This window comes from Gnatocerus cornutus, chromosome 10 (assembly GCF_029298725.1).
Source record: "Gnatocerus cornutus isolate USDA-ARS CGAHR chromosome 10, icGnaCorn1.1, whole genome shotgun sequence".
NCBI lineage: Eukaryota > Metazoa > Arthropoda > Insecta > Coleoptera > Tenebrionidae > Gnatocerus > Gnatocerus cornutus.
In genome coordinates, this window is record NC_142242.1 from 7,908,046 (window position 1) to 7,927,167 (window position 19,122).

A 19,122-nucleotide genomic window follows, 5' to 3' on the forward strand; every position below is an offset into this window, starting at 1 on the left:
GCGTTGACTCGTTGCGATGAATGTACGATAGTTTGGTGAATGATCTGCTTCCACCTAGGCCAGTTTGGGCGCGATACTTTTGGTTGAATGGTTCGTGAATTGTGTACTTAATAAGATAAACGATGAATATGAATGTTGTTAGTGTAGGGTTTCTTTCGAAACTGTGGCAATTTGGCAAGAAATTGAAAATTTGTCTCGTTTTGCACAATAATGAGGAATGTAAATCCACAACCGCCTCCCACGTCGAAATTTTAAGCGGAGAAGACAAACATGGCAAACTAAGTTATCTCGATGTATTTGTTATTCTATTAATGACATCGCTCGTTTGTTTGTTTGGTAGCAATCGGAATAACTACGACCAACATAATTTTGTATTTTGGACAAAAGCAAATATGGCCTAACCCATAGCCTCGGCTTGATAAACCCGATTATCCGATTTAATGCGTCCGTGAAAGCTACGTCATACTAACTATTGAAACAATCAAATATGCAAGGATGGCTAGCTTTCGGTTTCCTTCACCCAGTGGGAATTACCTCTAGTTTCCACTTCAACCGACTGATTTATTATTCTTTTTGTCATAAAACAAACATTCGTATTAAGTTGGCTCAACACAATACGACGAATCATTAGTGTCTTACTGATGACCATACTCGGGATCTATAAATAATTACTTGTGGAGATGGAAGTGGAGATAAGAGCAATGCACATTGGAGTAATTGGTAGAGGTCGCTACATTACAAAGGGAAATCTGACGAAAACACAATTTCTGTGCACGTGCTGAAAGTAGCCACCAACGAAGTTTGGCAGTTAAAAATTCGGTGTCTTTACATGAGTTATTAATTGAAAATAACTGTTAGAGCGTACTTAGAAAGAACGAGAAAGAGATATTAAAAAATATTGATTTATCTGTCAGTTTCAGACGACATTCATGAAATACAAGCGGTGTCAAATTAATAACTGTGAGAATGAGATTTGGATTGAGTTCTCAATGATTTTAATACTCAGAATGTATTGTTTTCCAATGCGATAACTAATAAAGAGTCGTGTTGAATTTTTCACATTTTATTCAACAATAAGTCAACGATGTGATTGAATTCAAGTCACGTAACAACTTTAAACTAGATCAATAAATAATGAAAGGTGATGTGAGATAAGTCGACTATTTCTTCGAAGAACGGAACGAAAAGTACAATTCTAAGGTTTTGGTTTACTGTATTTAATTTCCGTGACCTCGTCATAAATATCGGAGTCTATCTGATTCTCAGTGGTGGAAGATGGAAGTATTTCCATATCTCCAGGTTTCACTAAAGCCACTCCATCATTTCCCATTCTCATGCAATCGAAATGCAAAACGAGAACAGTGGCTTTCTGAATGCGGGTTTCAAAATCAAAACACATGTGTAAATTTTGACCTCGAGTATAAACGTCGAATAATTTCGCACATCCTTCCACGGATATCGGAACATAAGGTAATGGCACAGGAATGCAAAGAGGCGGAGGATTTCTCGCTGAAACACAAATACATAATTAAAGCGAAAAACAAATGGCGTGCATATAAACTAAATTTCCTCCGGCAACTTGTACCGAGGGATTTGACTTTTAAAGTACTTTGGGAATTTTTTACGTTTCCTCAATATCGGGAAAATGAAATAGGACTGCCAACTATAAAATATCAAAAACAAAAATTAAACCAAAGTAACAGACGTTCATAAATTAAAGTTTAAATTGTTGTTCTACTTGTGCGAAACTTGGTAAATTTAGCTTCGTTTTCGTTGGATTAAAAGTTAAATAAAATATAAAGCCGACACCTAGGAGTTACAGAATTTCATTTTCAGTTAACAGTATTAACGCAATTTTTACCTGAAATGGAGTTAGTGTAAATCGAATTTCCATCCATGAGCATATCCATATTGATGGCAAAATCATCGGGAATATAAGTGAATTTGATGCATCCTGGAACGTCAGTATGTTGCTAACAGTATTAAAAACTATTCCTGTATTAATTACCTTCTCGATTGAAATTGAACTGATCTAATTTTAAGCCAAGGCAGCAGCCACATGTTAGCTCCTGGCAACTGCATCCATTACTCCTAAAACCAATTCTCCGGAGAACACCCCTCGACTTTGTAGATGATTGGTCATTCTCACTTGACGTGTTCGTCAAGCTGTTCTCAATAGACGTCATTCGAAAAGGAATGTGAGTTTTGGGATCGTAGTACACCATCATCGATTCTACATTACTCTCTGCAACATAATGTATTAATGTGCCAACACTATCCGTAACTTTACACCCGTTTATTAATCCGATACATTGCTTAAAATATTGTTATTTATGATGAGAAGCTCACACCCTAGTCAATTTACTTATAATACAGTCGACAGCATCGATTTCTACAAAGGGAGAGACCTCGAACTGGTTGCAACTTTATCGTAATTATTTCGAAACTGGTTAAAATAAAAAACGATTTTAGTTATTGCCTAGTTTTATCTGGATTCCAATTTGACAAATAGGATACTCTGTTACGATAAAGCAATGGAGAGTGTAGATTTCTCTGGATGAAAAATTACCAACAGCTGAAAGTTCACAACACCTGAAAATATCGAAAGAATAAAGAAACGGAACGTTTGAACTCGTGTGGTATTTTATACATTTAACGATAGATATATAACAGTTTTATATAAAATAAATGAACTGACACAAGCTGACACTTAAATCGTTATTATTGTCGTTATTAATGTTATTACAGTACTCGATAAAATACCACCGTTACACCGGAAACAATATATTCTCTCATTCCATAACATAATTAATCTGAAATATTTCAAAAAATAAACTAACTGTATTGATCCCGCTAATTATTATTAATTAATTGGTCTTTACTTTTCCAGTGTCGTAGATAATTAAATCGGAACTGATAAAAATATGCTGGCAAAAGGAAGAAGCTTGATCAAAGTACCTATTAATTACTGTCATTAAAATTATTTAGAGCGCTCTTGCTTGGTTAAAGTACTTCAAACGTTCCTGTAATGACCGCATGGGCGTCGTATTACGTGTATCAAAAGAATTTTCTAAATATCTACAATACACGCTAAAATGCGAAATTTACAACCTATTTTCAAACAAACTTTTAGCAAAATCAGATTTTACCAAATACCAAATGAAGTTGCAACCAGTGGAACGAAGAGCCCGGGATTAAATTTTTTAAATCTTTTCCTTTTATTTTTGAATACGTTGAAAATCGGTTTTATATTCTATTTCACGTCACGGATAACACCACTATTACATCACTTCAGCGAACACGTAATAACGAGATTTGCAAATCAAAATTCCGAAATCACGTGCAAAAATACTTTTTTACGTGCCAGAAGTCTAAAGAAAGTGGTGCAAATTTAACAGTAATTATTTTCTTAGTTAAAATATCCTACCTTCGATATAAAATCCATAGATGCTGACCAATAGGATGGTGAAACCCACATAAATCACTCCATTCATATTTAAAATGGATTCACAACAATGCTAAGCCTGATCGATACAATACATTCGAGATGTCATTAACGCAACGATGTCAATTGCAGCAAGAAAATTTTCAACAGTGTTAATGTCATATTATAAGTATATAAACTCTCACACGGGGAAATTAGGATATAGAACCAACAACAATGAAAGACACGTACATTTAGAAAGCATTTCTCGTGGTTCACATATCAAACTAGCATTTAATTTAATTAACTGTTAGAAAACTATGCGCTTCAATGGACTCGCCAAGTTTCATTACGTACACAGACCACGTCACAACTATGTCAACTGTGTTTATTGCTGTAAAATACAACTTCGACTGTAAAACAAATAAATAGATCTTCCACCAAACTGGTTGACCAAAAAAGAAACGCGGCGATTTATACATTGGACGTTATGAGGTCAACAGGACAGTTTTTGAGATCTTATGAAATATTGGAATGGCATAAGAAAACCATGAAATTAACTAAAATGCACAACTTGCTTTTGCAGATCAATCAAGCTCCAAAAGCAGCGGATTTCGTGAGGGTTTCAAGAAAAAATCCAGTTTTTAAAACTTATATTTTGTAATAATTTGATTATAAATAATAAGATCGGACTTAGTTTCCGACATAAAATGAATGGTACGATTAAAGAAAAACAAATCGGACAATAAATTTCGACTAAATCAATAGTACTCGAATTTTTTGTCCCAATATTTAAACTTTTTACAATGAAAAGTGCAATTTTCTTTTATTTTCTATAAAAAGGGTACAACGGTCCCCATAAATTTTCTAGTTACCTGCAAGCTTAGCTATTTTTCCAACATGTTATGATCCGATTTACCTCCAACGTAATTACACGTTGCACAAAAAAATATTACAAATAATACTAAAGTTAGCTTTGCAAAATCACACAGTGTACTCAAGATAAATCCCCTAGGAATATTGGATAAGGCTATAAATAATTCACAGAAAGTCGTTCAATGCTTGGGCAAATTATCTAAAGACTGACCGCTACGAATAATTTATAACCTCGTCTAACATTTTAAGTGTGCGACTTGTAAAACAATCAAATGAAATTATTTATAACTCGTATTGATAAGAATGCGCGGATTAAATAGCTTAAGGGTCGTCACTGAAGGGTGATAACAACCGATGTGAATTAATTATCGAATTTTCAACCTGATTCTGAGGAACCCCTATTGGATACTATCCGTTAAAATTTAAGTTCAAAATAAATATATAAAAGCTTCTGAAAAACGGAAATTCGGCAGTCTAAACTAACTGAACGTGGCTTGAAAGTCCAATCTCAATTAATTATTTATAAAATTGGCAACTTTGATGGAAGTATACTTTACCTTACACGACAAGAGAAGAATAAATTAAATAAAATTAATAGCAGACTACGAAAGAGAAAATAACGTTTGTTTTTCAACTAAAACAAATTTGTGTTCCTACTTAATCAAGCCTGTGCCTCTTATTGTGAAAGAATCGAAGATAAAGAGGTAAGATACAACAATATAAAAGTGATCGTTTTTTTATTTAATCTCGTTTGAAATTGCCGACTTTACCGTCACTGTATTGATTGATTAAATTATAACTTTGTTCTAAGCCTGGAGAAAAAGCCAAGACTACTCAGAACAAATTCCTATAAATCTCAGTTTTATTCGTTTGTACATAAATGTTCGTAACATACAATTAACTCGTTAAAGTAAATCGATAAATGCAACTATAGAAAGTTATGTTCCGTAAGCGACAACGACATCGCCATTGAGCAACTTTTTTATTTTAATTAGAGTTTTATCGACATTCTGGCGATCAGCACGTCTTAGACTTTCGTCAAGCACGAGTGTGTTACAGTGCGTGAGTTTCATTGTATCTTTGTGTCTTTTTAGGGGCACGTTTCTCGCGCTGTCGTCGTAATCTTCGTCAGTTTGATCGACGACATCCACAGGATTCGCAGGAAGACCGCCTCCTTCTTCCGGACCTACCACTGCCACTCCTGATGCCCCCATCCGAAGGCAGTCAAATGACCATTCTACCAGAGTTAAGTCTTCCCAGTTCGCCTCCATGTCAATACATAAGTGTATGTTACGACTTGCGAAGTAGATGTTCGAGAATTCCACGCACAAACGGATGAACTGCAAACGTGGGAGCCGGAAGCACATTGGTGGAGGGTTTTTACCTGAAACCGAAATAATCTTCTATACCCAGGAACAAATGGCTTTTCTTTTCTCCAAAGTAAACGCCGAAATATGGCTTGTTTACAACTCCAGTTCTTTCTGGAACAGAGCTGTTTTCCATTTAACTCGGCAACGCTTTCTATTTACACGCCTCCGCCAGACCACAAATTTGTTTATCCTAATGAACTACTTCTTAGATTCGGTTTTTAACACCATAACTCTTAGTTTTGATACGAAAGCTACACTCTCGCTTACCTACAAGAAACCCCTCAATCAAACGAGCCAATAGCCACAGTATTTCAACCCATTTAATGCGTTGAATATATCAAAATCATTTACAAAATATTACACCCCTGCAACGAACACAAAAACACTGTATAAATCAAACTTGGTTAAGATCAACTTTCATAAAAACCGAAGTAATTCTTGGAGAAAAAATGTTTCAACCCTACCAAAATTTAATTAAGCTGTCACCCCAATGTTTCTACGCAAATAAAGCTTTAATCGAAATTTAATTTTTGGTAATTTAAATATTTTCAAAGAGGAAATGAACTTGGAGAGGGTACACACATTTAATCTAACTGACCGGAGGACTCAAATAAAATAACTTTGAAGTCACGTTAGTTTTCTTTAATCTGAACAAATCGTAGCGAATGACTGCTCCTTTCAAATCCTCATCATAAATTTATCTCGGGTTTGTAGAGCAAGAGAAGTCCTAGTTTTGTAATTCTTGTAGGAAATAAAAATATTGAAGCGTTCTACTTGAGAACAGTAAATTCCAACAATTTTTTATTCACTGATGCTAAATTTGTGTTTGATATTCATAAATTTCTTATCTTAAAATATGTGTAAAGTTTTAAGCACAAAATAAATAAAAGTATTATCTAAAGTACTTGGGAATTTTTAAACTTGCCCGACTTTCTAATCTCCAACGATGAATAATAAAAGCACTATTATACAAAAATGCCCAGTCTGGGTTTTAGCAGCTATACACCGATTTGTTTATTGATTTTTTAATTTTATTAAGTTCCGATTTACCTGTCTTTACTTTAGGTCAGCTCTGCAACACTTTATACAGCGATCGAAGTTTCTCAACGAAAGACACGTAAATCTTTTTGCTTGACATTAAACAAGAAACAAAAATTTATTACCTCCGGAAATTTACTACTAACAGAATAAAATCTACGAAATCTAGGCGTTGCTTAAAATCAAAATACGGAACTGAAAAGTCAAGATAAAGCTTTCATTAAATTATAACGTCGTTATCAGTAGTAATCGATATTGGGGCGCAATTTTAAAAATTAGCCGTCAATCATTCACGACACCCCAATTTTACACAAAATGTTTAACTTTAATTAAAGGGAATTTATACTGCGGACATAAAAGTGTTTTGATTTCTTTGACGTGTAGTTTTCATAATTAAATTCCTTGATGGAATACAAATATAACAGCATTCTGGAGTAATTGCATACTTTCATGTTTATTGTGTTCACTTGCTTGTTAAAATGATTTCGTTTAGAGAACGTCTTAATTAATGGGATTTCGTGCGATTTTAAGAAATATATTAGCAAACTTCAGTGACACCATTATGGTAAGTCTATTCACTTCCAAAGTGTCGAGATAGTCAAATCGCTTAAAAAAGTCGATTTAAACTTTGGTTACTTTACTGAAAAATTACAACTTAAGGGAGTTCCACGTTTAACAAACAAACTGAAGCTTTTAATTGAGCTGTATATATTGTACCGGTAATAAATTTTCTTTGCGATAAAAGGTACAAATTTCAGGAACTCATGAAAAGGTGTATTGTCTTAAACTCTCAAAGGAACGCTCAAACTTTTTTTTTGTTTGAATTTCTTGCTGCTTTTATGAGATGCATTGGGAGTGAACTAGTAACCGACTTCTACATTCTAAAATTAACGAAAATGAGAATTACCAGAAACAGTTCTCTTATAAAGTACGCGGCCGTTCATAGACATTTGAGCTGTAAGAGAAAAGTCCTCAGGCTCGTATGACACATTTAAGCAAGCCTTTTGATTAAACTGGTCTAATAAAACCCCAGAGCAACAACCACATTGTCCTTCAACACACGAGCAAGGTAATCTTAATCCTGGTAATAGCGAACTACTTGTAGTTGTCGACACTTGATTACTGGTCGATGCACTTGTTGTGTTCTTTGACGTTGACACTTTCTTTTTTGTGTCTGAAAATAGAATGTTTAGTCAAGATGAAATTATGTGAGATCGATTATAAACTATTTACCTTTTGAAGCTTTACATAATTGACTGTTTATCAACACTATCAGACACAAAAGAACAAAGGACTTCATTTTACACGTGTTCTAGCAAACTGATCTTCCATGTACCGTTTAACGAATGCTCTGTTGGATACTGAGTTAGCCCGCATTTACATATGTACCACTTTCTAGGTTTATTTTTATCTTTGGTTTTTACAATGATTCAAGAAAAAAACACAATTGTAATAAGGCAAATGTTACATGTATCCGTTTCTAAATTGTCATTCTTCTGATTTTCTAATACGAAGGAAGCAAAACTGAAAATTTACGAGTTTTGTTTCCACTTTGTAATAAAAGCTTTATTATTAATTAATTACCAGTCATTATTTATTTCCATATTCAGCAGAAATAGATATTTGCATTGGCTCGTGTAATTAATTATAGATGCACATTCATAGCTAGCAGCAAATTTATTTAAAAACCTCAGGGATGTCATGAATGATTTTTAGACCTTAATATGGCTCATGTATCCGACAGGTATCAAATCCGCATAGTTAGCAATTGCTTTGTGATTGATTTGATTTATAGCCAAGTTTGCAATTAATAGACTTGAGAAAAAATCTAAACTGAATTGAACGTTTATTATTATTGTCATTATTAAGTTTTTTTCATAACCAAAAGAATTTTCTTTTTGTTTTGGGTGGAAGGAGCACATTGAAACAACACTTTTTGTCAATGAAATTTACGCTTTTGACTAATCAGCCCGTGATGATCAGTGAATTAACACGATTAAATAGTTGTGTCATAGAAAAATCCATAATTGATTGTCAGAGTTTGGAATTTAATACCACACAACATTCGTACGCTGTTTTTGAGAGCAAATATATGACATCGTACAATTGGGAACTGTATTTGTGTTTTCCGTTGGGGTTTTTAACAAAAAGCCAATTTGTTCATTTTAACTTTATGATTAATACAAAATAAATATTTGAGCATAGTATTGAATTTAATTACATTATGTACATTATAAATAAATAACAATAAATTAATAAATAAATAAATACAGAGAGAGCAAAAAATTACCAGTGTAACCTAGCTAACCACATATCGCGGCTTTGCCTGCCTTGTCTGCCTTTTCTCATTTTTCTTTTTCGTGCATTTCTGCTTTCTTCGTCTTCATCATCATCGTCGTCTTCATCATCATCATCATCATCGTACTCCTCGTCATCGTCATCGTCGTCATCATCATCGTTTACAGTCGTGTTTGTTTTATTTGTAGCTTCTTCTGAATCATCACCAGCGAAAGTATCAACCACTCCGTCAACAATATCATCTATCACATCTTTAGATTCTTGTTTGTTAGGTACCGGTGTTGGAATGTCTTTGTCGTTGGGTGTCGCTCTGGTAGTAGATTCTTCGCTGTCCACTTCATCCTCGAGCACCTCTCCAACGACTTCGGAAATTGGATCATCGTCTTCTTCCGAGTCGTCTTTTTTATCTTTTTTGTTAATTGTTTTAGTTGTGTTGTTCGGATCGTCTGTGACGGCGTCCGCGTTCTCAAATGGGGTTGTCGTTTCCAACTTCTGATTAATGGATTCCTCAGTAATATCCTTCAATATAGTCTCTTGGGACATCAATCCAACGGGTTGTTCAGTTAAGACATTTGTAGACACATCCGGTATTTGTTGAGTAGTTTGCGTAGCGGTCGGAACTGGCGTGTCTATAGAAGCGGGGCTGGAAGGGACTTCGACAGGGTTGGCGTCGACAGCCGCTTGGGACGTCGCTTCTCCTTCAGGACCTTGCAGCATAACAGTCACGGCGGCAATTGATTCGTGAGGAAGTTTCTCGCTAGAGGTCTGCATTTCTGGCGTTTTACTGGTGACTTCGGAAACTTGCGTTACTTGCAACTTTGCGGGAGTTACAGTGGGAGTTTTTACAGTAGAAGTTTTCACAGGAACAGGGACTTTAACCGGCTTGGGTTTCGTGCGTATTGGTCGTCGGTTTATTTTTGCGGGTACAATAGCCGGCTTCCGCGTGACGACTCGTCTTATTGGAGCTTTAGTTGTTTGTACTTTCTTTTTTTTATTACCGGATGACCCCGACGCAAAGTAATCTCCAATGAAATCATCGTCGAACACACTGAAAGTGCTGTAATCCACCGAATCGACTTCATTATCGTCATCGTCGTCATCATCGTCATCAAAATCATAATCGTCCTCGTCGTCGTCGTCATCGTCGTCATCATCGTCATCGTCATTATCTTCCTCTTCTACGACAGGAAGAGGCTGCGATGGTTCCACTCGAAGACCGTTTGGACCGAACCGGAAACATGATACACGCAAAGCAGCTTCAACGTCATTTAAAGCTCGAAGCTCAAGACCTAGGCAAGCTTTGAAGTCGTCGCCTTTGCGGCCGATGTTGTAAACACGACCACAGAATTTTGATACTCCACCTGGAAGCGGCATGCAGACCGGGCGAGGCTTTTTACCTATAAAAAAATTGTAAGAATTGAACTAGACATGATAAATCGTTGGTATTGTATATTGATTTAATCGTATAATAAATTTTATTACGTTCCATTGTGTTCGGCAAGGCAACGTTATGGGATAATAAAAAACAAACAAATTAAACTTTTAATTATTAAATTCCCGATCAGTTAAATTCTCTGTGATAATTAAATTTAGCGTGAAAATTTTAATTATAGTAAATATTGCCGATACGTTATTATTTCGAACATAATTGCAATATTTAATGGAGACTAATGACCAATATATTTCAGCTAAATTACGGAGTTTATTTAAAGAAACGAATTGAAAATATGGAATTCCACTTAAAAATCAAGCACGAACGGTGTTTTGTTAAAATATTTTAAGCAAATAAAAAGTACACGAATTCAGGGAAAGGAAATCAGACTACTTACTAGAGATAGTAGTGTTGGTAAGGACTCTTTCTCCGAAACTCATCGAGATTGCAAGGCGATCTCCTTTCAGGTACTGAAGTGAAGCACATCCAGGTCCTTGTAAAGAAACTACAGGTATATTAAACTCTCTGCAGCAGTTGCAGATTTTCTCTGAACAGCTACAGTATTTATTTGCAGTGGAATCCTGCTGTCTCTTATGAGTAATTTTTCCATTCTTTCGCGTTGCAGCTCTTTTAGTATTGCGCAAGACTCGGGATTCTGCAAACAAATTATATCAATCAGGTCGGAACATTTGGGTTAAAAATGTTTATTGTTTCAAGAGATGCATCGATATGCTGGCACATTTACATGATTTTATCACACGATTTATTTCGGTTTCGTAATAACTGCACGAACGGAAACGGCTTTCACACATGACCATCGACATTAGCAGTGTGGATAACAATAAAGGCGCTAGTTCCGCGGTTTAATTATCGTTTTTTTTGAAGGATTACGTTTTCATTGGAATCTTTTCACCTTATTCGGTTCATTAATTAATTAACTTTAGAAAGTCTAAGCATCTTGGTACATTATTTAGAAAAATTTAACAAAGCGCCTTTTGCTTTCCTTGGAAAATTTCGAGAAACATCCAGGTTTCTTCAATTAACTCAAATTAATTATTCATTGAAGTGCCTTGTTGAAGCCACACAATTTTTCAATTTAAATTTTTAACTTACAATTCTAAAGCTCCATATTTCTGTCACAACATATTAACAAACTTACCAGTGATTTTTGTAAAATTAAATAATAATTTGTATCATTGCGTTGGCTTCGGACGGTTCAGAAATATTGATAGACGTGATTAATTTCTGTGGTATTCAACGTTTTTTTTCGTGACATAGATATTTGTAATAAGATCATTGAAATACCTTACCTATGGCAGCTGAAGCGGCGAAAGCAATAAGAATAAAAATCAGCAGCAGTTCAAAGATGAAAGATAATTTCATCTTGTTCCGGAGCAATCTGCAAATAGAGTTTGTTTAGTTATGTTATGCAGCATTTAAGCGCGTGAATGCCGTTTCATATAAATCAGAAAGAAATCAGACAAACTTAGTTTCCCCAATTTATGCAATCTATTGTGAACGCTATTTATTTCAAGCACATACTTTTTTAATTACTACGCTAAATCAAGATGTCAAAAGCATTTATTGTTGAATTAGATTAGCGGGGCAGGAATTTTCATTTGTCGTTTTTTATGGCTTTACACGATTAATGAATTTTTCCAAGCACTGAGCGCGGTATGACGAGTTCGTTGTCTTTAAACAGGCCAAGAATGTATCCGGATCAAACTTTCAAATCAAAGAGACATAAAGGTCTCGATATACATCTCCGTTTATATCTCTTTATTAAATAAATTGGTTGTTAAAAGACTCACCTGAAAACTACACAGTAGTTAAAACAATTACTTCACTAATACTGATGTACACTTCTTGGTCGCCGGTATAAGTCTGTATAAAATATTTTTCACGGTTCTTCCGAAGAAGAAGTGGAGGGGTCCATATGTCGGTCAACTGAAGTTAGGTCAATACGTTCATCCGGTACACATAGTGTAAACCATAGAAAGCATTTTCCATTCGTTTTCAGTTATAATTATTATAAAATTTCATTTTTATCAGGAAGCGACGTGTTATGACATTAGTCAACATGACACAGTTAACATAACGTTAGCATTAAAATTACTACAAGAGTCAAGGTCGTTCACTAATATTTTCCAACATAACGGGACTTGGCTTTTTAAAACGCAATAAACGATTCATTATTTCTACAAAAATCGCCCAAGTTTTGTTAATATTAAAAAATGCAAATGGGGAAACTTTTCAAGGGTTTAGCAGAATTTAAATACTTCTCAACGATCGACATTTCGGCAAGACTTGGATAATTGGAGTCATTATTTGAACTGGTGCTGAAAATGTAACATTTAGTCAAAATCGATCAAGAACTGCTCGGGGTGAAAACAGTTTCCTGTTTTTTTTTATGTAGAAAAAGTGTCCGGAAGAGAATGCTTGCCAACAATGCCCATAAAGATGATTTCGTTTTCAAGAATAGTAACGAGCCTTGCTTCTGTGAAAGGCCAACAATGAGGTGAAGAACTGGGTGACCTACTAACCTCCATCACGGCCAAGGACCGAAGACCATCGAAGACTCTCGTGTCTAGCATACTAAAGGCTGGTTACCGTTTCTCTGTCAGCTACTGTTGGCACTGACCAACTCAAACCGTTGCACCATGCATTGCGTGATATCACGATTTATTGTATTTTTTGTTGCATTTACATATGTGTCTTCCACCAACATCCTGGGTGAGTTCACATTGCTAACAAGTTATTTTCTATAGTGGCGAACAAAAAAGCACAAGAACGTTGCAGAATTATCTAGAGCAAGCTGTCATTTGCTTTTTTGATACGCCAAAACTTAAACAGCGAGTTGATGTGCTTTTAATAATTATCATTTTCTATTTTTCTTAACCACCATGCATGCTTCTGGAATTTCGGAACATTAAACTTTACTGTAAAATTGTTAACTGGAGGAATAATTTCTCAGAATCTATAAAATGTAGCGGAGCGCCGGTGATCGATCGGGACAAAACTTTTTGAAGATTTAGAATTTGATTGAAATTACTTCTGAGTTTAAACAATTCGAAAGATAAATTTTATTGCGTGAAAAGCCTTTTGATTCTAGTCGCAACAACGGTTAAATTATTGTAGCTTTCAGGCTCTATCTGTCATTACCCTTATCAACAGTAATAGTTTATATAATCTGTCTTTGAATCTAAAACGACAATTTGTAATATTTGTGAGTATAATTAGTAATTACTCTAAGTTGTAAAGACTCGTTGAATTTTTCCATCTCAAAAGAATCTAGAGAAACTGATTTTACTTTAAATATGAAAGAAAAACTGACTTGAGGAAGTGAAATCGACCACCGGCTCCAGCTTATAGGCCAAGGACATCGATCTCAAGAAAGAGTTACTCTTCATGTCTGATAAGACTTTTAAACTAAATCAGTAAAAGTAAAAGCAAGTAAAAATTTCAGTTTGATTTTGGCGAAACTATAAAGCCGTGTAATAAAATTCGCTTAAAGTTACAAAAGATTAGAAGGATATTAAAGAAGTTGGAATTAATTATTAAAGAGACGTGGTTTAAATTAGTTTCCACCGCTTTTTTAAGAGAGGAAATAAGTGATGCTGTGATGATTTTGACGAAACAAAAACACAAACTGTCTTCTCAAAAAATCGTAATTGAATATTTTGGGGAATTGTCTGGGGAACGAATTAAGAAAGATTTGTAACGCTAAACCGTGGAATTATTTATTCTTCCGTCGTTTTTTCCGTTGAAACTGAAAGAGTAGAGTGATGGAATAACACGAAAATCTTTTTTGATGGCTATTTTAGGCTTTCTAAATTACAAAGCGCTTTAGTTCATGAGAATTAATGTTTCAGTCGTAAAGAAAATACGATTTTTCTCTACCTGACCATCAGCGAATACGATTTGAAGTAGCAATTGCAATTGAAAGGGTCTATATAACTGTAAACATTTGTCAGACAGACAAATCGCACAGTGAGCTTTCAGTTTTCAGTATGCGAAGCTCTAAGACCAGAAGAGGGTTAAATTGATACTCATTTATTTACCATCCATTATTCACACACCTTTATTTAGGTTTTTAGGTATAAAACGACGGATTTAAATAAAGTTTTAATCGACGTAAGAGCTTTTTCTTAAAGCTACAAAGAAAGCTTTATCCGAAGGCACTTCTTCACAAAACTATCACAAAAGTGGTCACAGTAACTGAATTTCCAATTCGTCAAGTTCAAATAGCTAAAATACATACTATTCAATCAAACTTTCTTTAGCAAAATAAAATAGAACAGTGCTTGACAAAATTGACTTGGAAACATTGCCCGGAAGCGAATTCTTTCATATCTCAACATCGATTTGATTCAACTATAATTATTTTATTAATGCAATGACGCACTCTATATATTTTTGAACTTTTTGTTTCTTAGATTTATGGCACTGGGGTTACGGCGGAAGCGAAGTAGAAAAAAGAGACGACAGTGTAGATTCTACGGCTCCAAGAAGCTGCACTTGTGAAGGACCTTCTTGTATGTGTTGTGTCGATTTCAATCTTACTTACATCGATTTAGGAGGACCAGGTATTACCATAATTTTATAAAAAATCAAAGCGGAGTTTAGCTTCATAATTTATTAGCGTTATAACTATACATCACAAATATACCGGTGCCACAATTTGCATTCGGATCAGAAACTAATCACGTTTGTTTAATGAGTAAACACAATAAATGAACAAGTAGGAAACTAATTATATCATTGCACGTGTGTACACAAGTTAGGTTTGTGGTACTCTAAGTCATCTCTGGAATCACGCATTTTTTAAATTCAAAACTTTTATTCAACTTTGTAAATTTGTAAACATGACCACTATTGCAACAAAAAAGCTCTTGTAGCGTGTAATTGCTCTAATGGAGCGTACATACAACGATAGTTGGTTTCCTTGTCCATGTTTACCAATTAAACAAACGTGTTTAATTTCGAATTTTCTCTTGTTCTTAAATTTTCTGTTTTCGCAAACTCTAATGTAGCACGTTGGTTTCAAATCGATATTCACTTCTGATATAGAGCTAACTTCCAACATTTTTCATGTATCCAAATTCGACATGGCTCTGTGTTATCGAATTTCGATAGCAAAAGTAGCTTAAAGTGCCCTAGAACCTCTTCAGTTGAATTCGTTTATTATCTTCAGTGCAAGGAAGAGATTTTTAGTTTGAATTAAACGTTCTAAAGTTTCTGCGCTTAAATTTGGGATTCTGTTTGTGTGAATTTTTTATGTTTAGGTTGTGTTCGAATGAAATACATTTCGCAGGATGAGGGTATGGCTGTCAACGTTTCCTATGGGGAAAGTCTTCTACACAGTGAGCAAGTGAAAGGACCTAATCCTGTACCGACTTGTATGGCTCTCCTAGCTAATTTAGCGCAAGTATGTGCTCGCTTTTCTGACTTACAACCCCACAATGATGGACTGCGAGCTTGTTTACTATTAGAGCCTAAATTGTTGGGAGATGTAACAACAAGTTTTAATATTGGGTGTTTTACGATGGGGCCCGAAGGCATGAAAGTGGAAGAAAATGCCAATTCTACCTTCACAACTTTGCTACAGGGAGGAAGTGGAAATAACAATGAAACTCAGTAAGTTAAAACGACACGACATAATTTAGAACTAAAAATCAACGGAAATAAAGTAAATAAAAACTTTATTAAGCTTTCCGAATGCTCTCAAACTTGCAGCGGCGTTACCAAGAAAATGATAAATATCCACCATAATAACCACTTTAAATACTTCAGTTAATTACAGTTATCAAATATGACAGGTTCATTAAATCTGTAATTCAGTGGATATCAAACACCAGCTCATTTTAACTTTTATCAAATTAATATCAGCGTTTTGAAACTATTTTTACATAACGTAATGCCAAACGCAGGTTATCGCTATTATTGCGAATATATTTTTTTATCCCCTTTAGGCATGGGTTATCGGTTTAATCCGAAAATGTTGCATTTCACCCACAAAACGTTTGTGAAGTTAATATTGAATTTGAATGGTAAAGTAAACAGGGCCATTTTCATTTCTCGAAAATCTCAGCTGGTACCCTTTTAGTGGTTACGCCACTGCAGAATAGAATCAATAATGCGTTCTATACAAGCGGTGACTTATTTCCAGGAGCGAATCGGAAGGACTAAATGAAGAGGAACTAATAGCCGCTGTAAATGAGTCGGCAGAACAAGGTCTTGTTTTCTTCGGGAATCTACTAGGTCTAACTTTCGGAAAACCCGAAACCAATGAGACTAATACTGAAGCTGTCACTTCTGGTACAAATTCAAGTAGTGAAACTCCACCAACAACATAGGAGACATCACGTTCACATTAAAAGATGGAACTAATAACTTTATTTATTTTATTTTATTAAATCCTTAGTTCGTTTGTATAATTATCTATTTATTTCATTATACACGTTTCACAGTAAATCTGTTTTTAATACAGTTCCTCACGGCAAAGTACAAATCAATTAAAAAACAATACTACGAATGAAAATCAAATTTCTAATTAATTTTCTTGTCGATTTAATTACGACAACTTTTAATTTAGTAGATTAAAATTTAAGGTCTTCCAAGTGTTATTTAGCTTCATTGTTAATTAATTTTAGAAACCTCTAAAAAAATCTAAGATATCGCCACTACCTGAGGACGAAATTTCGCCGGGTCCAGAACAGAGCTAATTGTCCTAATACAAAATTTACCGCCTCACTAACTGGGATTGCTGTGCTCTTGTAAGACTATTTTTACTGTAGATGGTGCACGTTGGAGTTAACGGGGTTATAATTTAGGGTTGGAGTTAATGGATTACATTAATGGTTGCAGGAGCCAAACAAACTTTTTGTCGTTATTAGACTGTTCATGTAGCTGAAAATTGAACTTCTTTGTTTATATACGCTTTTTGTTCGATGTTGTTGATAGTATCGATTGTTTTTCACTTCATTTAACCCTCTAAATTGTGCGTCAAGTCTATATAACTTAAATTTGAAGGGTTTCAAAAGAAGCATCATTTTTCTTTGCTTGGGAAAGTGACTGCTAAGTAACTCGTCTAAATAACAAATCTTCAGACTAAAAAGTCTTAATTTATTTCCTACACGAACTAATTTTATTACAGTATCTGTTGTTTTGCATATTATAAGAGTGTACTTTTCTACATTGAAATTTATAGCTTTTAAGCTGTAGCAACATACTTTACAGCAAAATATGGTAATGAATGTAAATACATGTCGGAATTATTTTAGAACAATACAATGTCTTTATCATCTTAATTGTTTCAAAGGAAAATATTACTTGTTGAAACGAACCTGATTTGTTTGATGTTTAATGCAGGTGGTGAAAAAAAAACAAAACTACATGTAATACGAATTCCACAAACAATTACTGAAATGCTGAAAGCGTTGTTTAATTTTCCGAAATGTTTTTCTACATATAACTTTAATGTTGTTGTTTTATACACGGGAAAGCTTTAGTAACAAAAACATTTGGCTCTGAACCTGAAATCCTTGATTCAGCTGTAAAAATAGAGAAATTTGTTCACATAAGATAGATACGTCCAGTTCTATGAAAAGATAAGGTTTTGTCATCCTATATTCCTGTTTATTATTCGATGAACGAAATTTATGATTTATAAGACTTACTAGTCAAACGTGTCCTTACATTTCTAAGCAAAAAAACTTATGAATAAAAATTTCAAGTACCGGTTCATCAATTCCACTTTTTAAGTGTGAAGTTTGGGTTGTTTTCAAACAATTTTATAGCGTTAAGAGGACGTGATGCTCAAAAATCCAACTCTCGAAATATAATTTTAAAGTCCACAGTAAGGATTTAAGTCATTCCGAGCCGAATTCATAAAATTCATGTTTTGATTTTGTTACAGTGGAACCTCTCAGACACAACCGCAGAACTAACGATTGACTGCTGTTGTAGGTAGAATATGCGGGGTTCTACTGTATCATTAAAACTACACGGGAGAATAAAACGGGGTAAATATAAAAGCACAACAAATATAAAGATTTTCCCGATAGAAAAACCCCGTCTGATTAGTTGTTAATCAACGACAAATTTAAATAACTGAACGACAGAGGATGAACGATGAAAAAAGGTGAATGTCAGACATTAATAATAATTTTAGCGACAAAAAAATATGTGATCGACAATTATTAATGTTTTCAACGACTGTTAATGTTTTCTTTGACAGAATGGCTAAAATCGGCAACGAACAAACTTCACCTCACAACAAGGAAAAAATTAACAGTCGTGCAATTCATTAAAAACGGCAAACTAATGTTTTCCAACTGTCGTGCAAGATATTTTGAAAATTTGTTTGTCTAATTTTGAGTTTTTTCTATCTCCTACGTTCGGTAGTTTGCTGGTTTTATTTTATTGTTCTTCCATGGCTGTCGAGAAATTAAAATTTATGTCGTTAAAAAATTGTTTAGTCTGCCATTGTTGCGTTCTGTCGTTGAAGTTATTAAACAACCAGGTAAAATCAATTAATTGCCTGGAGAGTATCTTTATTGTCTTGATAAATATAACTTGCCGTCCGATTTTTTTATTTTACTGGGAAATAAAATTTCACGTCGTTCAATCTTTTATTTTGTCGTTCTATATAAAAAGTGTCTTGCAACTAATAATTTGGTCGA

The 19,122-nt window shown here is 34.4% G+C and overlaps 4 protein-coding genes across 4 annotated transcripts; 1 reads left to right on the top strand and 3 right to left on the bottom strand.

The window, feature by feature from the left end:
- Nucleotides 1–1,047: 1,047 nt before the first annotated feature.
- Nucleotides 1,048–3,835, bottom strand: LOC148167584 (uncharacterized). The gene is made up of 4 exons (XM_088047557.1): nucleotides 3,428–3,835; nucleotides 2,009–2,245; nucleotides 1,862–1,954; nucleotides 1,048–1,509 (listed from the first exon to the last, which is right to left on the bottom strand). Exons 1-4 carry the CDS (start codon nucleotides 3,492–3,494, stop codon nucleotides 1,196–1,198), a joined length of 711 nt encoding a protein of 236 aa, XP_087903683.1. The 5' UTR covers nucleotides 3,495–3,835; the 3' UTR covers nucleotides 1,048–1,195.
- Nucleotides 3,836–4,095: 260 nt separating this feature from the next.
- Nucleotides 4,096–8,084, bottom strand: LOC148167585 (uncharacterized). Its single transcript, XM_088048083.1, has 3 exons — nucleotides 7,942–8,084; nucleotides 7,616–7,882; nucleotides 4,096–5,684 (listed from the first exon to the last, which is right to left on the bottom strand). Exons 1-3 carry the CDS (start codon nucleotides 8,006–8,008, stop codon nucleotides 5,239–5,241), a joined length of 780 nt encoding a protein of 259 aa, XP_087904209.1. The 5' UTR covers nucleotides 8,009–8,084; the 3' UTR covers nucleotides 4,096–5,238.
- Nucleotides 8,085–8,994: 910 nt separating this feature from the next.
- On the bottom strand, nucleotides 8,995–12,307 carry LOC148167586 (uncharacterized). The gene is made up of 4 exons (XM_088047696.1): nucleotides 12,250–12,307; nucleotides 11,749–11,837; nucleotides 10,836–11,093; nucleotides 8,995–10,403 (listed from the first exon to the last, which is right to left on the bottom strand). Exons 2-4 carry the CDS (start codon nucleotides 11,819–11,821, stop codon nucleotides 8,995–8,997), a joined length of 1,740 nt encoding a protein of 579 aa, XP_087903822.1. The 5' UTR covers nucleotides 11,822–11,837; nucleotides 12,250–12,307.
- Nucleotides 12,308–12,943: 636 nt separating this feature from the next.
- LOC148167587 (uncharacterized) lies at nucleotides 12,944–16,794 on the top strand. The gene is made up of 4 exons (XM_088047879.1): nucleotides 12,944–13,171; nucleotides 14,875–15,024; nucleotides 15,724–16,075; nucleotides 16,608–16,794. Exons 1-4 carry the CDS (start codon nucleotides 13,099–13,101, stop codon nucleotides 16,792–16,794), a joined length of 762 nt encoding a protein of 253 aa, XP_087904005.1. The 5' UTR covers nucleotides 12,944–13,098.
- The last annotated feature ends 2,328 nt before the right edge of the window (nucleotides 16,795–19,122 follow it).

Excerpts from the sequence above, each read along its gene's own strand:
- LOC148167585 (XM_088048083.1), bottom strand. The coding sequence starts at position 8,008 with ATGAAGTCCTTTGTTCTTTTGTGTCTGATAGTGTTGATAAACAGTCAA. Across the intron at positions 7,883-7,941 it reads ATTATGTAAAGCTTCAAAAG|ACACAAAAAAGAAAGTGTCA; the intron begins GTAAATAGTTTA and ends TTCTATTTTCAG. Across the intron at positions 5,685-7,615 it reads TTATAAGAGAACTGTTTCTG|GTAAAAACCCTCCACCAATG; the intron begins GTAATTCTCATT and ends TTTCGGTTTCAG.
- LOC148167587 (XM_088047879.1), top strand. The coding sequence starts at position 13,099 with ATGCATTGCGTGATATCACGATTTATTGTATTTTTTGTTGCATTTACA. Across the intron at positions 13,172-14,874 it reads GTCTTCCACCAACATCCTGG|ATTTATGGCACTGGGGTTAC; the intron begins GTGAGTTCACAT and ends TTTGTTTCTTAG. Across the intron at positions 16,076-16,607 it reads GGAAATAACAATGAAACTCA|GAGCGAATCGGAAGGACTAA; the intron begins GTAAGTTAAAAC and ends ACTTATTTCCAG.
- LOC148167586 (XM_088047696.1), bottom strand. The coding sequence starts at position 11,821 with ATGAAATTATCTTTCATCTTTGAACTGCTGCTGATTTTTATTCTTATT. Across the intron at positions 11,094-11,748 it reads CGCCGCTTCAGCTGCCATAG|AATCCCGAGTCTTGCGCAAT; the intron begins GTAAGGTATTTC and ends ATTTGTTTGCAG. Across the intron at positions 10,404-10,835 it reads TACCAACACTACTATCTCTA|GTAAAAAGCCTCGCCCGGTC; the intron begins GTAAGTAGTCTG and ends ATTTTTTTATAG.
- LOC148167584 (XM_088047557.1), bottom strand. The coding sequence starts at position 3,494 with ATGAATGGAGTGATTTATGTGGGTTTCACCATCCTATTGGTCAGCATC. Across the intron at positions 2,246-3,427 it reads CTATGGATTTTATATCGAAG|AGAGTAATGTAGAATCGATG; the intron begins GTAGGATATTTT and ends ATTATGTTGCAG. Across the intron at positions 1,955-2,008 it reads GTTCAATTTCAATCGAGAAG|GATGCATCAAATTCACTTAT; the intron begins GTAATTAATACA and ends CTGACGTTCCAG.